Raw genomic sequence first — 18779 nt, forward strand, 5'->3', positions numbered from 1 at the left:
CTCCCCTCCTCCTCCTACTACTGCTACTACAAAGTACTACTGCTACTTCTATTAATTTCTACTACTACTGCTACTGCTGCTGCTACTGCTAGTACTACTACTATTGTTACTACTAATACCACTACTGCTGCTGCTGCTGCTACTACTACTACTGCTGCTGCTGCTGCTGCTGCTGCTGCTGCTGCTGCTACTACTACTACTACTACTATTACTATTGTCGCTGACGCTTAAGCTGTTGCTACTGTAATAACAACAACAACAACAATAATAACTACTACTACCTATCCATTGCTCCCATTCCTTTCTCCCCTTTTAATTCCATTTAAAAAATTTTATTAATCTGACAGATCTTCCTATCTTTAATTCATTTTGCTGTCCACCTTGACAGCCTATTCCTGGTCTCTCCAGTGTGGCGGGATGTACTTCAGTCCGACGTAGTGCGTGTTGTGTCTTGGCAGTACAATAATGTTGAATGTTGCTGATCTTAGAACATATATAGTTATTTGATTCTGAAACAATAACTTACATATTTTGATGTTTATTTAAACACTTAAAACAAACTTATATTACAATGTATTTAATATGCCTATATTGGGATATTTTTATTTATTTATTTATTTTTATGCTTCTGTCCAATTAAGGTTCAAGCACGCTGTCCTAGGCATACACCTAAGCTATCTGGGTTTTCTGTCCTGGACAGTAGGATAGTGGTTAGTTGTTAGTGGTTAGTGAAAGAAACGTCAGGGTAGTGGACTTACACCTACCCATTGAGTCGTTAAAACTCGTTTTGGGTGGGAGCCGGTACCAGGGTGCGAATCCAGTTCCTACCAGCCGGTGGGTATAGGATCGATCCCCGTCTGTGGGCCCATTGGATTATTTCTCGTTCCAGCTAGTGCACCACGACTGGTATATCAAAGGCTGTGGTATGTGCTATCCTGTCTATGGGATGATGCATATAAAAGATCCCTTGATACTAAAGAAAAATATAGCGTGTTTCCTGTCTAAGACTGTATGTCAAAATTACCAAATATTTGACATCCAATAGCCGATGATTAATAACTCAAGGTGCTTTAACTTTAACTGTAATGTTTAAGGGTCGATATGTAGCTCAGTGGTAGAGTGATCACCTAGGGTGCCATGATACTAACAAAGAGTAGTTTTTCTTTGTTCTTATTTTCTGACGAATGTAAATGAAGGAAGATAAGTCACAAGTTGGTGATGTCTTTTTTCTTATTTTACTTTCGAACACTAAGCATGATTAACAAGTTAATAACATGGTGATACAGATAATACATGTCTATATAAGTCTTAGGTGAACGATGGAGTTGACACTGCGACTGAGACCTCATGGGTCTCATCTCCTCGGTCTATATGTGTCTCTTCTTTCTCTGTGTATTTTTATAGGATCCGATGGTTATGTCTTAATGTTCCTTGGGAATTCATCTCCCGCCAACAGTGTTGCCCTAGGCAACACACCCAGGCTAAGAAATCGCTGTCAGTTGTGTCGTGATTTATTTGTCATGTGACTTATTGTAATCACTAACTGCTGACATAATAATTAATAGGTATGTTTGTTGGCAAACCGGGTATCAGCTGGGGATATCATTTAAATCCGTAGTGTTTCTTGATTGCTGTGATTTAGTTTCACACTAATTGGTCTGATTGCTAGCACTTAAGTAACAAAAGTCTAAGTTATTGTATAATTGGCAGGTGACACCATAACAATTATTGAATCGTATATATGTTACAGTTAATCTGTATAATCAGGTAATATGTATATTACCTGTTTTTTTCAGCTAATATGTATATTACCTGTTTCACTCAGGTAATATGTATATTAGCTGAAAAAATCAGGTAATATACATATTACCTGAAATATACTTCACTAATTTATACAGATTACCTGAAACGTGCAGAATGGTATTAACAAGTCTTTAGATCAATGTAGACCAAGTTCTCAGTTCAAAACAAGTCTTTTGATCAATGTAGTCCACGTTCTCAGTTCAAAACAAGTCTTTTGATCAATGTAGTCCAAGTTCTCCTTGATTGGTCACAATACCTTTGATGTACATGTTCATTGTTAAATCAATTCATAGACAATGTTACAGCTAATCTGTATAATCCACCACTGCTGTTTTAACTAATCCTGTCTGTAGAGCACAATAAAGATGTGCCAGCCTGCTAGGACGCAGATGGGATTAGTTGGAAAAACAATGCTTGATTTAGGCTGCTGATTTCCTTTGACTGGCTTCATTTGATTGGTAGGTATAAATATCCTGGTGAATGGTGTTCTCTGTCACCGCGTCAGTTTTACTTGCTTAAGAAATATGAACTACTGCAGTGTGGGGACGTTCAAAAGCTCATCAGAAAGAAGCCAAACCAGGAACATCCACTGTACTTCGCTACCATCGAGGAGACTGTTGACATCATCAAGCGCGCCCACATCGCTACTGGTCATGGAGGACGAGACAAGATGATCAAGGAGATCAACAAGAAGTACGCCAACATCACCCAGGATGCTATTACCGTGTTCAAGTCCATGTGCATCGAGTGCCAGAGAAAACGGAAACGGACAACTACCAAGGGAATTGTCGTCAAACCAATCCTGTCTAAGGACTTCAGTTCCAGAGCGCAAGTTGACCTCATCGACATGCAGTCTATGTGCCATGGTCAACACAAATGGATCATGGTGTACCAAGACCATCTTACCAAGTTCTGCATCCTGCGTCCTCTCACTTCTAAGCGTGCATCGGAAGTAGATTATCAGTTGCTGGACATCTACCTTCTGCAGGGAGCCCCTTCAATACTACAAAGTGACAACGGGTCCGAATTCACAGCGGAAGTTATCACAGAGTTGAAGCAGATGTGGCCTGACCTCGTCATCGTTCATGGGAAGCCGAGACACCCCCAGAGTCAGGGTTCAGTGGAAACAGCCAACTGCGGCATAAAAGACATGTTGATTGCATGGATGACACACGGGACTGGACTGTTGGACTCAAGTTTGTGCAATTTCAAAAGAACTCGAGCCATCACACTGGAATCAAGCGTTCTCCCTTTGCTACTCTGTTTGGTGCCGATGCGAAGGTAGGATTGACATCATCCAGCCTCCCCCAAGATGTCATGGCAAGGTTGCAAACTGAAGACGACCTCCTGTCTGCAGTATCCCATCCAAACCCAGTCGAAGCAGAACCTGTACCAGTCTCACCCATCTCTATACGTCAGGAGGAAATTAGGCTGCAGAGAGAGAGTGCCAGAGATGCCCAGTTCCAGCAGGCAGAGAGAATGGTCAAACGAAGTCGCATTGTATTTTCTAGTGTGCAAATCAAAAGCAATGTGACAGTGCCCATTCTTTCAGTTGACAGAGGACGTGCAGATCCTAGGAACATCATCGGAGTTGTGACAGAGTGCAGTGACAACGAGTTGTACACAATTGCTGTAAAAGGAGGAATATTGGATCGAAAGTAATCTAGAAACCAATTCGATGTGTGTGCTACGACATTGTATTCACCCGATGATGTCTGTACAGATAAGAACATTTCCCTGCGTCAAGCTGTGCAACTGGAGTCAAGATGCGGTGGACAAGGTTTCACAAGATGTAACTGTGCTGGAAGTAAAAGGTGTCAGACAAATCGATGTAAATGCTTCAAAGCCAGATTGGTGTGCAATTCCCGCTGCCATTCCAGCCTGCCATGCATAAACAAGAACTGTTGTTGATGAGAACTTTGACTACATTGATCAATAGACTTGTTTTGAACTGAGAACTTTGACTACATTGATCAACAGACTTGTTTTGAACTGAGAACTTTGACTACATTGATCAATAGACTTGTTTTGAACTAAGAACTTTGACTACATTGATCAATAGAATTGTTTTGAACTGAGAACTTTGACTACATTGATCAATAGAATTGTTTAGAACTGAGAACTTTGACTACATTGATCAATAAACTTGTTTTTAATTGAAAACTTGGACTACATTGATCAAAAGATCTTGTTGTTTGTTCTGTAATAGTGTGTGTGCAAATAGTATGTGTTTTGAGCCAATAAAGATTGCCAGCATATTATTGTTTATAGTTATTCATTCAGTCAAATAACAACCATGTCAATACCATTCTGCACGTTTCAGGTAATCTGTATAAATTAGTGAAGTATATTTCAGGTAATATGTATATTACCTGATTTTTCCCAGCTAATATACATATTACCTGAGTGAAACAGGTAATATACATATTAGCTGAAAAAATCAGGTAATATACATATTACCTGATTATACAGATTAACTGTAACATATATATGAACAGCTAAGATATCAATTGCATTTGAATATAGTTGTGAATGTTACACTGTGACAACAGGTAGATTCGATTCTCTTAAATTGCCGCGTTTTTGGTTGGAGCAGCCTGTATTCGTAGATTATTTAACCAATTGTTCAAATAACTATAATGTTAGACACCAAATAGCCATAGTTTAAAATGCGCCCATGTGTCGTTGAATAAATCTTCCTTTTCTATCCCGTAATATTAAATACGTGTTTCACCCAGTATTTGTAGCAGTGTCAATGTCAACATTTAACCTTAGAGAAAAAACCCGCTATATTTTTTCGTTAGTAGCAAGGGATATTTTATTTGCACCATCCTACAGATAGAATAGCACATACCACATTCTTTGATAAACCAGTCATGGTGCACTGTCTGGAACGAGAAATACCCAATGGGTCCACCGACGGGGATCGATCCCAAACCGATCACGCATGAAGCGAGCGCTTTATTATTGGGTACGTGCCACCTATACAGTATAGAGTTACATGCCAATTCAACGGCCCCCTCCCTTTCTACAAACGGAGTATAGGTTGCAGTGACAGATCCAGAAAATCCATTTGGGGAGGGGGGGGGGGGAGTAATGTCATGAGGCGGAATGCTAAGGGAACTTTGAGGGAGATTTGGATGGGTATTGTAAAAAAAATTAAAATAATATATAATAAAATTATAACAATTGCAAAATTTAGATCCGCCTCTGGGTTTTATTAATCACCGTCCACCTGTCGATTAATCTGGTATTTTCTAAGGCACACCGGTTTTAATATGTTCTCCTCGTATACATCATGTCATCTTTAATAAATAAACACCGAATCACAAAGTGAATTTAAAGTGAAGCCATTTAATCACGAAATGGTCTAGATTCTAGACTATGGAATGCAACTCGTAGATCCTTACAAGGGAATGTCGCAATTTTCATGAATCATATATTAAGTTAATGAAAAGAGGCACACAAGTATTCGATCGATCTAAGGCGGCCACTTTTACACTGGCGTCGCAAATGGGGGTGGGGGTGAGGTGGGATGGTGGTGGGCTAGATTACGAAATATCCCCACCTTTGTTGAAAGGTGAATAAAATAACTGGCTCCTTTAATTGATGACATCTTCAGCTTTGCCCATCAAACTCTGCAAACTTCACTTCGCACACGCCCACCTATGTGGATGTACTCATGCATAGGGAAAACAACTCAGCAAACAAGAGCTTTAATATACATAATTGTTTATGTCCAATAATGAATATGTACAACATATATTAAAATACACATGCTAGCATTTTTATGCAGGTATAAAATACACGTAAAATACTGTGCTACAATATGTGCATAACTGCATAATACTGGTTTGTATAACTATGCTCAAGTATCTTGTATAATGGTACAATTGAAAAATTGAGACAGGTTGTATTGATTTGCAACCGAAAAAACCAATTACATTACAAGTGCAACTTTAATTTAATTTATAATGATAGTTGCTTACAGGCGCGGATTTAGTGGGGGGCCCAAGGGGCCCGGTCCCCCCCCCCCCTATTTTTGGGGTCAAGTTATTTTTTATTTTTTAACTATAGCATACACTAGAGTGGAATTACACAAAAATGCACTTATTTCTCAAGAGTCTTTAAATTATATTTTGTTCATGAAAATCGTCTTAAAGGGACATTCCTGAGTTTGCTGCAATTTTTAAGATGGTATCGACCAACAGAGACTTTTTAATGATTGTAATTACATAACAAATATAAGTTTCTGCATAAAACGTTACTGACTGTATATTAAACATGTTTCTGACTGCTTTAATATTTGTACTAACAATATACTCAACACATTTTATTTACGTTTATATAGCGTCAGAAATATGGTTAAGGACCACAAAACAATGAGAAAGGAAACTCGCTGCCGCGACTCCAGGGGCTACTCTTTCAGATAAGCAGCAAGATATTACATACCATGGCTGTTGATACACATTGGCCCAGTTGTTCAAAGCAATGTATATTACTGAAACAACTGTTTCGATATTTCTTCCCATTTACCGGCAGCCGCAGTCAACGGAAAACCAGCCTAATATGGGAAGGAGAGATGACCACTTTAACTTTTAAAAAAAGAAGAGACCAGAGTTTATGAAATTTTGAAGATAACAAAAACAGTATGACAATACCAAAAACATACGTTAATATAGTTATTTTGTTACTCAGATGCGAGGAAATCGCGTTTCAGGCCACTTAAATTTCAAAATTTCGCGGGGGAGCATGCCCCCGGACCCCCCTATGGTATCTCGGGCGCTTCGCGCCCTCCCCCCCCCCCCCCATTTAAAAATCCTGGATCCGCGCCTGGCTTATATGCAGAATTCAATCTCTAGAAGAAAAAAAACCTAGCATTCTTAACATGTGTCCTGTTGTAATGATACATCTATGCATGATGAAATGGGTAACAAATAGCATTGGAAGATACTCATGTCGGGCGCCAATGGTTAATCTGAATATGGCCCCCTTTACGAGCATATGATATTATGGTTTTATTGTGATTCATGAACACTTGCTGTTAGTAAGTGTCTGTTAGATTTATTTATTTTAGGGAGAGGCTAAAACTTACAAAAACGGTCTCTACAGTATTTATTGTACACAATATGGCAATCTTCCCCAGATTTCATTTCATTTTTTTTACTTATTTTCGTGCTTATATCCAATTAAGGTTCAAGCACGCTGTCCAGGACACACAAACCTCAGCAATCTGGGCTGTCTGTCCAGAACAGTGGATTAGTGGTTAGTTGTTAGTAGACAATGAGAGTAAAGTCGATGTAGTGGCCTTACACCTATCCAATGAGTCGTTAAAACACGCTCTGGGTGGGAGCCTTAAGTCCCACGACTCAACCAAATATGCAGCCGATCAAGATAACATCTTCCCGACTAAAATAATAAATTCAGTATATTAATCCGCTAAAACAAAAATGGGTATTGGGAGACACTTCAAATTGTGTTGGAGTAGGCACCTGTTGAACAGATTCTGTTCTGCTTTTATGTTAAAATACACCATGATAATTCTCTGTTGTGCAGACATAAGGTTTTATAAATTAAAATTATTTTATCGTTTTGATACACAGGGTCTGCATTTCAAGATGACAGATTAGTTATGTTGGCACATAAAATATTCGTATTCTGCACTTCTAGCAGAAGAATAAATAAATTATTAAAGTCTTTATTTTGAAACAAAAACGTCACTTCCGTTTCGAAATCTTCTTGCTTTTGCCTTTAGATTGAAATCGTCCTGCAGGACTGGGCGACTTGCTCGTGGTTCTTCGCGTCTTTTTCTTCTCAACCTCTTGCACGTGCAGTTTGTAACTAGGGAACAGCTCTGCGTACTTCTCCAACAGTGGCACGTACTGAAAATGTGGCGTCGGAGTGGAGTTTCCGTCTGTGGAAGACTCATCTGCTAAAATCTCTTTTTGGACCAATATATACGTGCTGTGGGAAATCAAAAACTTAGTGGCGTATTCGTTCTTGTGCACATCCAATTCTTTTACCATTCCTAGAAGAAACAAAATGAAGAAACAAAATAAGTTTAAGCTTATTAAAAGATAATCTAGTATAGATGTAACATAAGGTCAAAAATTAAACATTTGCTGGCATCAAATAAAGGAATACCTGCAGGCTACAATCTTGAACTTTTAACTTTTCCGATCCCACTGACGTCACATGTTTTGCAAGTATTTATTTGCGGGTGTTAGTGTCTATTTCATCTCCGGAAAACAATGTAAATTTTAACCAATGACATTATAGAACATATTCTGTTAGTTTACAGTGTGTGTGTGTGTGTGTGTGTGTGTGTGTGTGTGTGTGTGTGTGTGTGTGTGTGTGTTACACACACACACAGAGAGAGAGAGAGAGAGAGAGAGAGAGAGAGAGAGAGAGAGAGAGACGTTTACAAACTATTGCTATTACAAAATCTATTTATTAATTTGTACTTGATTCCCGTGCGTATATCTAATTGAAGCACGCTGTCCTGCGTGTGCTGTCTGTCCCGGTAGGATACGGTTTAATAGTTAATTGTCAACTTAATGAGACACAAGTGTGTGTAGTGACCGTAACCTTCCCGTCGAGCCGTTACAAGTCATTCGGGGCCCCGTTTAACGAAGCGATCTTAGCACTAAGATCACCTTGACTTCCTAATGCACTTGAGATGATCTTAGCGCTAAAATCGCTCTGTAAACCGGGATCATGGCGACCTCTACTGGGATGCGAATACAGTAGCCACCAGCCAGTAACGCCACTGAGACATATATTACAATTAATTCCTTTAGTTTATATCAAGAAATAGCCATTAAAATAACAAAATGACACTCTGATACTCTCCTATATACTGGATATTTTTAGTATAATTTTGTACGGTGTATACAAGTTTATAAATATAAAAATATTATTTATTTATGTTTTAAAAGCTGCACTTCTTTTGAAGAAGGGGCGGGACGTAGCTCAGTGATAAAGAAAGAAATGTTTTATTTAACGACGCACTCAACACATTTTATTTACGGTTATATGGCGTCAGACATATGGTTAAGGACCACACAGAGTTTGAGAGGAAACCCGCTGTCGCCACTACATGGGCTACTCTTTCCGATTAGCAGCAAGGGATCTTTTATTTGCGCTTCCCACAGGCAGGATAGCACAAACCATGGCCTTTGTTGAACCAGTTATGGATCACTGGTCGGTGCAAGTGGTTTACACCTACCCATTGAGCCTTGCGGAGCACTCAGGGTATGGAGTCTGTATCTGGATTAAAAATCCCATGCCTCGACTGGGATCCGAACCCAGTATCTACCAGCCTGTAAACCGATGGCCTAACCACAACGCCACCGAGGCCGGTAGCTCAGTGATAAAGCACTCGCGTGGTGCCCGGTCGGTCTGAGATTGATCTCCGTCGGTGAGCCGATTGGACTGTCTCGTTCCAATCAGTGCACCACGACTGGTATGTCAAAGGTCGTGGTATGCGTTATCCTGTCTGTGGGATGCTGCATGTAAAATATCCATTGCTACTAATAGAAAACTATAGCGGGTTTCCTCTCTAAGACTATATATAAAAATTACCAAAGGTTTGACATCCAATAGCCGATGATTAATAAATCAATGTACTCTAGTAGTGCCATTAAACAAAACAAACTTCAAACTTTGTATCATCTCAGGCCATAGTCCTTTTGAATGATATTGGGAGTCGACAGGCACAATCTCTTAAGTTGAAGATGAACAGTTTCCTTTTGAAGTTCTCATTGTACAAAGGCAAACACCCGTCTTGTATATAAAAATCAATTAAAATGTACTCCATGTCGCGCTTGTGACAACATGCTAAGACGTGCTTTTAAAATAAATCTCCTTAATTGTTAAACATACCCGAGTTGCTTTAAAAGGCTATTAATATTAAATTACTTAGCTGAATGGATGTGTATTATAAAGTAGTTTATATCTATTAAGAGTTCAAGTATTGATAAATTATTAATAACACCAGTCCAGGGGTGTTTCGCGTCAGCTCTCTCTGTTTTGTTTTCAGCATGTCACGTATGTTGACAAATGCAAATACTTTTGAAATAGTTTGAAAGGGTTTCCAAGTCAGAAAGCCGGATTGATCCTCTTCAGCCCACCCTGACAAGCGTGACTCACCTGAATAATAAGTGAACATTGCATACAGAGAAATAGTGAACCATTTATTAAAGTGTTCTTCTCAGAGAAATAAAACCTACATTTTATTTTAAAACACAACTCGGTGGCTTAAAGCAGTAAAAGAAATGTAATATCGAATTTTGCGATTCATTGGGCAATTTTCTGGTTCACTGAATGAGTAACATAAAATTGGTCAATATTCTGAGCAATGTTGAATCGAATAAATCATAGGTGGATCCGGGTGTGTGGGTTGTTTGCAAGTTGGTATTGTGACAGTAGTGAATATTGATAAACCAGTTTACTTAATCTATAAAATGTTGTTTAATTTAGCCAATAACTTCGTGTAATTTACGTTGGACTAGTATCAATGTACTAGCTATGTTTACAACATGTGCAGTCATACTAAAGTTGGAACGACTTTTTGTGTAGATTCATGTTCGACAAAACAGTTTTCAGAAATAAACCCCGTATCTCTGCACAAAGCAGAGTCGAAAGGTTATTTTGGCAAAATCGTAATTACTTTCATTCATTCATTCATTCATTTCAACTTATTTTCTTGCTTATATATACAATTAAGGTTCAAGCCCGCTGTTTGTTCAGGACAGGGGGTTAATGGTTAGTCGTTAGTCAGAGAGAGAAGTAGATGTAGTGGTCTTATACCTACTCATTGAGTCGATAAAACTCGTTCTAGATGGGAGACTGTACCGGGCTGCGAACCCAGTACCTACCAGCCTTATGTTCGGTGTATTAACCACTACACCACCGAGGCCGGTAAATAATTATTTCTCTATAAGATAATTCACCCACAAGATTGTCACTCCCTAGGAGATCCTTTACAGGATGTTACATCCTTCTTGCACCGTATGTATATGATAATTCCGTTATAACTGAAAATAAGAATCTAACAACCCCATTCTATCTGATTTACTTTGCGCGGGAGGTGTTGTGGTATTTATATCCATGGTGACTAAAACGTTGTTGCTGTAGCCACATATTATGTTAGTATCGTCATCTATGGGATTTCGTTTGACGGTATACACCCATTAGTCAGGTACGATTCAATTTATCCATTCCATCATCCAACCGCCCATGTCGATTAATATCGGGTTTGCATTTTCTATACAAAATATACACTGGAGTTATTGCTTATAGCACAGTCTAAGAGTCGAAGAGTCATTACCAGTCTCATTACGTGTTACCAAAACAAGTGGTTATTGACAAAACGCGTTTGCAGGCTCTTGCATAGGTCTACCCTGAAATATATCCAAGGTAACGTTGTACCTCCGAACTAATCTTCTATTCAAAGCCATTTAGCCAAACTTGTGCAAGCGGCTATGTCTTTCAGCGTTTGATTTAATACAACCCACCACGCGGCAACACTTTCCCTTTGACGCAACCTATCCAGGCTGGGAGCTTTTTGTTAGAAGTCATTATCACAAAGCATGTCGAAATTGATTTATCGGTCAGCGCAGCTCCACTTAGCCGATGAATTTACGCTATGCTAATCCACCCTGTAAGAGTTAATCCAGTCTTATGACTGCACTTTCAGCCTGTCACTCAATATTTATAAGCATTCAAAAATCTATCGTCACATGATAAACATTTAATGTTGTCAATACTCGAGTGTAAATCGAACCCACAATTATGTTCACTTTAGCTATTTATAAATAAATTAACGTTGTAGTAAATGTATACATGCCGGTGGAAAGAAATAAGGGAACATACCAACACTAACAGCAAATAATGACTGCAACAACATCCCTCATTACTGACATTCTATCGCACATCACTTATTTGTATTGATACATATTACGCTAATGGTTTGCTTTGAATTTGCCCCATGTCGGTGTTAGTGTCCCCTATAGTGATTTTAAATATCATATTAACCAATGTATCTTTTCGACTTGGCAAGATGATTGGGATAGTGCGATCGCGAACAAGCTTCTGTCTGTCATCGTTCCAGCTAACTGGTGTAACAAAGGCTGTGGTATGTACTATCCTGTCTGTGGGATGGTGCATATAAAAGATCCCTTGCTGCTAATCGAAAAGAGTAGCCCATGAAGTGGCGACAGCGGGTTTCCTCTCTCTATATCTGTGTGGTCCTTAACCATATGTCTGACGCCATATAACCGTAAATAAAATGTGTTGAACGCGTCGTTCAATAAAACATTTCCTTCCTTCGTTCTGTCAAGCCAGTTCTGAGAGAGTGGCAGTCATCCTACAGGCGGTGCAGGAAGAATGAAGTAGTCTTGTGCCGTGCCCGCATCAACCATACATCTTTGACACATGCATTTGTTTTGAAGAAGGACCCTCCTCCTCGGTGTAAACGTTGTCAGTGTACACTAACTGTGCGCCATATTTTGGTGGAGTGTGATCATCTCAAGTCGACGAGAAATTGTATATTTGGTAACAGAAATGTTTTGGAATCTTTTAAATTCCACACAGAATTAATTTTAAAGTTTTAAAAACACTTTGATTTCTATACAAAGTTTTAAAATATACTTAACTTGTTTTATGTATTGTCTTATACTTTTTTCCACAGCTCCTTACACTGTGGTTTTACATAATTATACCTAAATAATACTTGCATATACTTACAATTTGTAACACCCAATAGCCGATGTATATTTTTATGCTGGGGTGTCGTTAAACATTCATTCAATTACATCTGATCTATTACACCACGTTTTCCCTTATTGTTTCCCCTTTAAGTATGTAATCATTATAACGTCCTCTCCGTGGGATGGTGCATATAAAAAGATCCTTTGCTACTAATGGAAAAACGTAGAGGGTTTCCTTTCAAAACTATACGTCAAACTTACCAAATGTTTGACATCCAATAGCCGATGATCAGTAAAACAATGTGCTCTGGTGATTTCGTTAAACAAAACAAACTTTATAACGTTAGTATGGTGGACATAAAGTATGCTGTATTCATATTATAGTGCAGCCTCTAACCTACAAACTGCTGTAGGATTATTAGTATGCATAACAGTGGAGAGGCCAGGGCGTGTCTCCCACGGTCATCAACTAGCTGTCTCGGACAGACAGCCCAAGATACTACGCTTGAACTCTAAGAACTACAAATAACTGATGTCATAAAATACAGCAAAACATGATAAATTTGGTGGTACTCTTCGATTACATTTTGAATCTACATATATTTAGCTAAAACAGAGATAACAGTGCAAAACAAAGTAGAGAGGTCACAAAAGGAACTACAGGTGTCATAGAAACCAAATTGGCATATTAAAGAATGTAATATTATGGTATGTGTTGTCCTGCCTGTGGGATACAGCACACAAAATAGTCCCTACGATGAATCGACAAGACAAGCTTAAAGCCTGGGTATCCATGAAGTCGGTAACGGACGCAGACGCTGTGCGACAGATCTGCAAAGTTGAACATTTATCATCAGGGCTTCTAGATTATGGTAGCCCCACTCCCATGGCTAGTAATATTTAATGTTGGGTTAGTAAATAACTATTTTTGCCATGCCCAACGGCTAGTGATTTTTGTTTTTGGTCAAGTGTTTTGCAGTTTTGTAGATATGAATATCCTGACCCCACCCCAACCCACAAATATTAGTGTTTTTAAGCTCTATCTCCCTCTTTAGATGACATATCTGATTATTATTATTATTTAGTAAAATTGTATTAACTAGTAGGGCTAGTGAACTTTCAGTCGTGGCTAGTAAATGTTTTAAATCACTGATCCCATGGCTAGTGGATTTTAAAAACATTCTAGAAGCCCTGATCATCTTCCTCGATCGGTCGCCGATTCAACGCACACCGCAAGCCCGTAGCCAGGATCGGTCGCCGATTCAACGCACACCGCAAGCCCGTAGCCAGGATCGGTCGCCGATTCAACGCACACCGCAAGCCCGTAGCCAGGATCGGTCGCCGATTCAACGCACACCGCAAGCCCGTAGCCAGGATTTTTGAAGGGGGGTTCTTTTTGGTATTAAAAGGGCACTTTCGAGCACATTGTCGGTTTCAGCATGTTTCAGAGTGGCAGGACATGACTCGGGGGGGGGGGGGGGGTCTAGCCTAGTTTGAAAGGGCACTTCAGAAAAAGGGGGGTTCGTTCGAACCCTACGAACCCCCCTGGCTACGGGCTTGCACCGTCTGCGTCGGTCGGTGACGTATTACCGTGTTTATGGAAACCACGCTTTAGTGATGATAGTAGATTAAATAGTATCTTCCTGACAGCCGAATTGTGTGCTAGAAACTTAATAGGATATGTAACTGTTATCAAAAATCGGACCAGCAATTCCTTCAGCGCTAAAATCCACGGCGAGGCCAGACGTTATTCACACGAGGGCCGTGTTTGCGTCAGAGATGTCACACTAGTAGGTGTTTAAAACAAAGAGCTGAAAACAATGTATTCTATTTAATCAAAGTAACTTTTTAACAGTTCGGGTTACCCCCTCAACCCCCCCCCCCCCCACCACCACCACCACCACCACCAAAAAACCCCACAAAAAAAAAAAAAAAACAAAAAACAAACAACCACCAACAACAAACAATCAAGCAAAAAACTCACAAAAAACAATAACAAAACAAAACAATCACCACCACAAAAAAAAAAAAAAACACCACCACAAAAAAACACCTGAACAAAATCCTCCAAAAATCTTACAAATACATTTAGATTTAAAAAGAGGACGTGCGATAAATAAAACAAAACGTGGGAAAAACCTATTCACAGTACCGAAATTACATTAAGTTGCATTACATGTTTGCAGCAGAGGTCTTTTACATACATGTATATACTTATCCCAAACTGTAACTCATTATACTTAATACACACACACACACACACACACACACACACACACACACACACAGAGCGAGAGAGAGAGAGAGACACACACACACACACACACACACACACACACACACACTAAACACACCAATAATGTCATATACATGTATATCGTTTGAAAAAGGCGACCAGTATTTATTTGGATTGACAATGGCCGACTGTATAAGTAGCTGTTCAGTATCAACCTGAAAAGCATTCCCGTGCTTTTTGTGAGAGCTTATCGGTGGTTAAGAAGGCATAAACCTTAGTATTATGATACTTGTCTCCAACACAAAGGCCTCCATTACGAACAATCGAGTTTTAAATGTTTTTAACCTTCGGTGCAATTTCGACGGCTTAAAATTACACAAGAACACGCCATAAGTCGGCGTATATATACAGTGTAGTGTACTTGAATGAGACTATAGTGGCACAGTGTCAGTAATAAAACCATAAATAATATGCACCTTTACCTTTTAACCACAGAATGTACTATAGATCCAACACACAATACAATGATTAATGTATGCCTATGACATTGGGTGCAGATGGTACAACTTTTAAAGAAATGGCATGTATAATATAATAGTACAGTAACGTGCATTTTTATGCTTGGAGGTTAATTCATACTTAGATCGCCGACCTCGGGCGAAACTGAAATAAAAAAATTGGATTAGGTAATCGAAAAAGCGTTGAAGGAACGCAAACCAAAATTTAATATGACCTGTGTTAAAACCACACTGAATTTACTGTAAAATGAGGATTCGGTTTGAACAGAAGCAGGACCGGGTGAGTCAACTACTCGCTAATAAGAGTGGTCGGTGAAGTATAAATCCAACTTGACAAACTTCCCCAGAAACGCCCCGCCCAACAAGATATTACATCTCACCAAATAAAAATAAATATGTTCTTTCTTTTTAATTATTATTTTTGAGGCACTTCCAAATTAGGTGCATTGAGCACCCAAGCACTCACAATAGATACATGCTAGGCATCAAGTGTTTTGTTAATATATATATATATATTATATATCGGGTGGTAACCCCCCCCCAAAAAAAAAACAAAAAAAAAAAACACCCCAAAAAACAACCAACAAAGCAAAAAAACAACAACAAACAAACATAACACTACTGAATATGGAATCATTAAAAAAGACAGGCGAGCAATAAGTGAAAATGAGCGTCGCATCCTTTTACTTACAAGTTTGAATATATTGCTATTTTAACAATATTTGACGCACGGGTCTACAATTTTTACTGAAAGTGGCAAATATCCATATAGCAATGGTTCTGAAATATAAAACTTACAGTCCCCATACATTTGTGTTGTTTTTGTTTATACAATTTCATGTTCAGTAGGTTTATAGTATTTTTTTCTTTCTGGTTGTTGTTGGGGCTTGGGGTTGAGGGGGGGGGGGGGGGCGGGGGCGGGCAGATATATATATATGCAAGTTCTTTGGTCTACCAAAGATAATATAAATTTGGATTTGATAATAATTTTATCGTCTTGTTTGCAGTAGTGCATCCTGTTATCTGAAACCTTTCTGATATAGGCTTAATTGTGTTCTGCTTCTGCAGGGGGGGTGTGTGTGTGTGTGTGTGTGTGTGTGTTATATAACTAGCAGAAACCAAGATTATTTAAGTCTTATAATCTAAAGTTTGCCAAGTTAAATTTCACCTATTAGTAAGTTTAATACAAAATCAATGTGGTCCAGTAACGTTGTTTATTTATTATTTATTCCAAGAAGCGCTGTCCTGCGTTAGTTTTGATCTAGTCTGGGAGTGGCAATCCTCTTTGTGGCGGTCAAACGGATGTATCATCCAGTAAAGGATCTTCTTGGGAGTGGCTATCCTCCTACAGACGAGACACTAGATAGATATTCATGGAATAAACAACCATTTTGCTAAATACCCATTCGACTCTGTATTGTGCAGACACACGGTTTTGATTACCGATAACGGTTTTGTCGTAAAAGATTTGATATATCACCAGCTAACCATTGTGAAAAAGATATTATGAGGTGGAACTAACTTGAGAATTTCCTACTCACATTTGGAATCAACAATATTGAGACCGGTAGTGAAATATATTATAACTAGTACAGCTTACTAATACTTCTGAAGGTGTATACCCCTACCCTACCTCGCGTGCGTCAAGTGTATATAGCACACTTGTTATCTTTATCTCCCACTCGACCTGTTGTTGAATACCAAATAATACACTTCCATTTGTCAACGGGTTATCAATATCCGGCCTATATGTTACACCTTATCACCCCCCGCAATGCACCTCAAAATGCAATTGCGGATATGTCATTTAAATAATATATCGAATTTACACAGACGATGCAGTGTCGTGAAACAGTTGCATAATGACATTGTCTGAGATAATCCCCGGAGATAAGAAATAATCTAGAACAGCGAGGCTTATTCTTTCAACACGCCTCGTCTTTCAAGACTTACGTTCTGTTCCCGCACTGGCGTCGTCTATAAAATTACAAATAATCGCATGGTTAACAGGCATTCCGGGAACCCATTCTAAGATAATTAATGTCATGCATGTGTGGATGAATGCTCCTTTGTACAGCAGTAGTTCGTGACACCTTAATCAGTTTAACAAGACTTATTTAATGAAAAACAGAACTTTGTTCACTTCGATGTTTATGTGCGTGTTAACTTTGAATAAAATAATTTAAAATAATATTAAATAAAGAAACAACATAAATATACTCCCCCACCGCAAAACAAATCCCAACAACAACAAAACCTACAACCCCCCCCCCCCCCAAACAAAAAACCCAACTGAATTCAGATCAATAGATCTTTTAACTTAGCGGAGGTTTTCTTCTTCTTCAAAAATGCAAAATGTTAATATTGACCCAAATGGACTCAACCTCATACCCTTTAATATCTGATATGGGATTTCCTTAACGTAACGCTCAAGTACGTATCATAGTCTCTTCACACACACACACACACTCACTCTCTCTCTCTCTCTCTCTCTCTCTCTCTCTCTCTCTCTCTCTCTCTCTCTCTCTCCTCTCTCTCTCTCTCTCTCTGACTACATTGGCTACTTAACATAGGTAGGCCTAGCTTTATTTTATTTATTTATTTTCATCGCACGTATTTAGAATGTTTATAATGATGAAAACATTTCGAGATAATTTTGGTAATTCTTTTTTGCGTAGCTTCATAGTAATTATATTTTTTGTTATTTATTATTTAATACTAAGTAATACGCTATTAATTTAACTATATTTCGATTTACCAGCTGTTTAAAAATTGATAAAATCGGTACTGAAAAAAATAATCGAATATTGGCTGGGAATGAACAGTAGGGCCTACACTTTATATTGACGAACGCCAAATGTGTTGTGGGTTGTTTATGTGTGTGTGTGTGTGTGTGTGTGTGTGTGTGTGTGTGTGTGTGTGTGTGTGTCTGACAGACATAAGGAAGTGGAAGTTGTGTGTGTATGCATTAGTTTATAAATCTCCACACGGTAATTAGGCGTATTACTTTTTTTGTTCTTCTTTAAAAGAAAATATCAATACCTTCAAATCTTTTCACTAGAATGACTTACCCGTTTCGTCTGATAAATCCAGTATAACATTTGAGTTGCCATATCCAGTTCGTCTTTTTATACTAGTCAAAAGATTCACCACAGCGCAGCTAGGGTTACAAAGCAGGGATTCATTATTCCCGAACTTCACAATAATAAACATTGTGTTTGTAGTTACTGCTTCGTGTCTGCCGCTATAAGAGTCCGATCCATTAATACATCCAAGTACAAGTGAAGCGTGTTAAAAAAACAATAACTCAAATTTTATTTTGTTATTTAGCCGATTTAGTAATGTTATTTCCCAACGTTGTATTTCCTAACAGAATAACGACAATGGTTGGTGAATTAACACAGGTTGGTCGTTCAGTGGGACTTTAAGCCACTCTTGTCGCAAGGGACGCTTTTCCGATAAACTTCGTCTGAGACGAGCGACGTGATTGGTTTATCAGCCAGGTGGTAG

General features: G+C 38.7%; 1 protein-coding gene across 1 annotated transcript; it reads right to left on the reverse strand.

Annotated features, from left to right (window-relative positions):
* Positions 1–6451: 6451 nt before the first annotated feature.
* Positions 6452–18703, reverse strand: LOC121372298. Its single transcript, XM_041498593.1, has 2 exons — positions 18341–18703; positions 6452–7831 (listed from the first exon to the last, which is right to left on the reverse strand). Exons 1-2 carry the CDS (start codon positions 18480–18482, stop codon positions 7521–7523), a joined length of 453 nt encoding a protein of 150 aa, XP_041354527.1. The 5' UTR covers positions 18483–18703; the 3' UTR covers positions 6452–7520.
* Between the last annotated feature and the right edge of the window lie 76 nt (positions 18704–18779).

The sequence above is a fragment of the Gigantopelta aegis genome, chromosome 4 (assembly GCF_016097555.1).
Source record: "Gigantopelta aegis isolate Gae_Host chromosome 4, Gae_host_genome, whole genome shotgun sequence".
Taxonomy (NCBI): domain Eukaryota; kingdom Metazoa; phylum Mollusca; class Gastropoda; order Neomphalida; family Peltospiridae; genus Gigantopelta; species Gigantopelta aegis.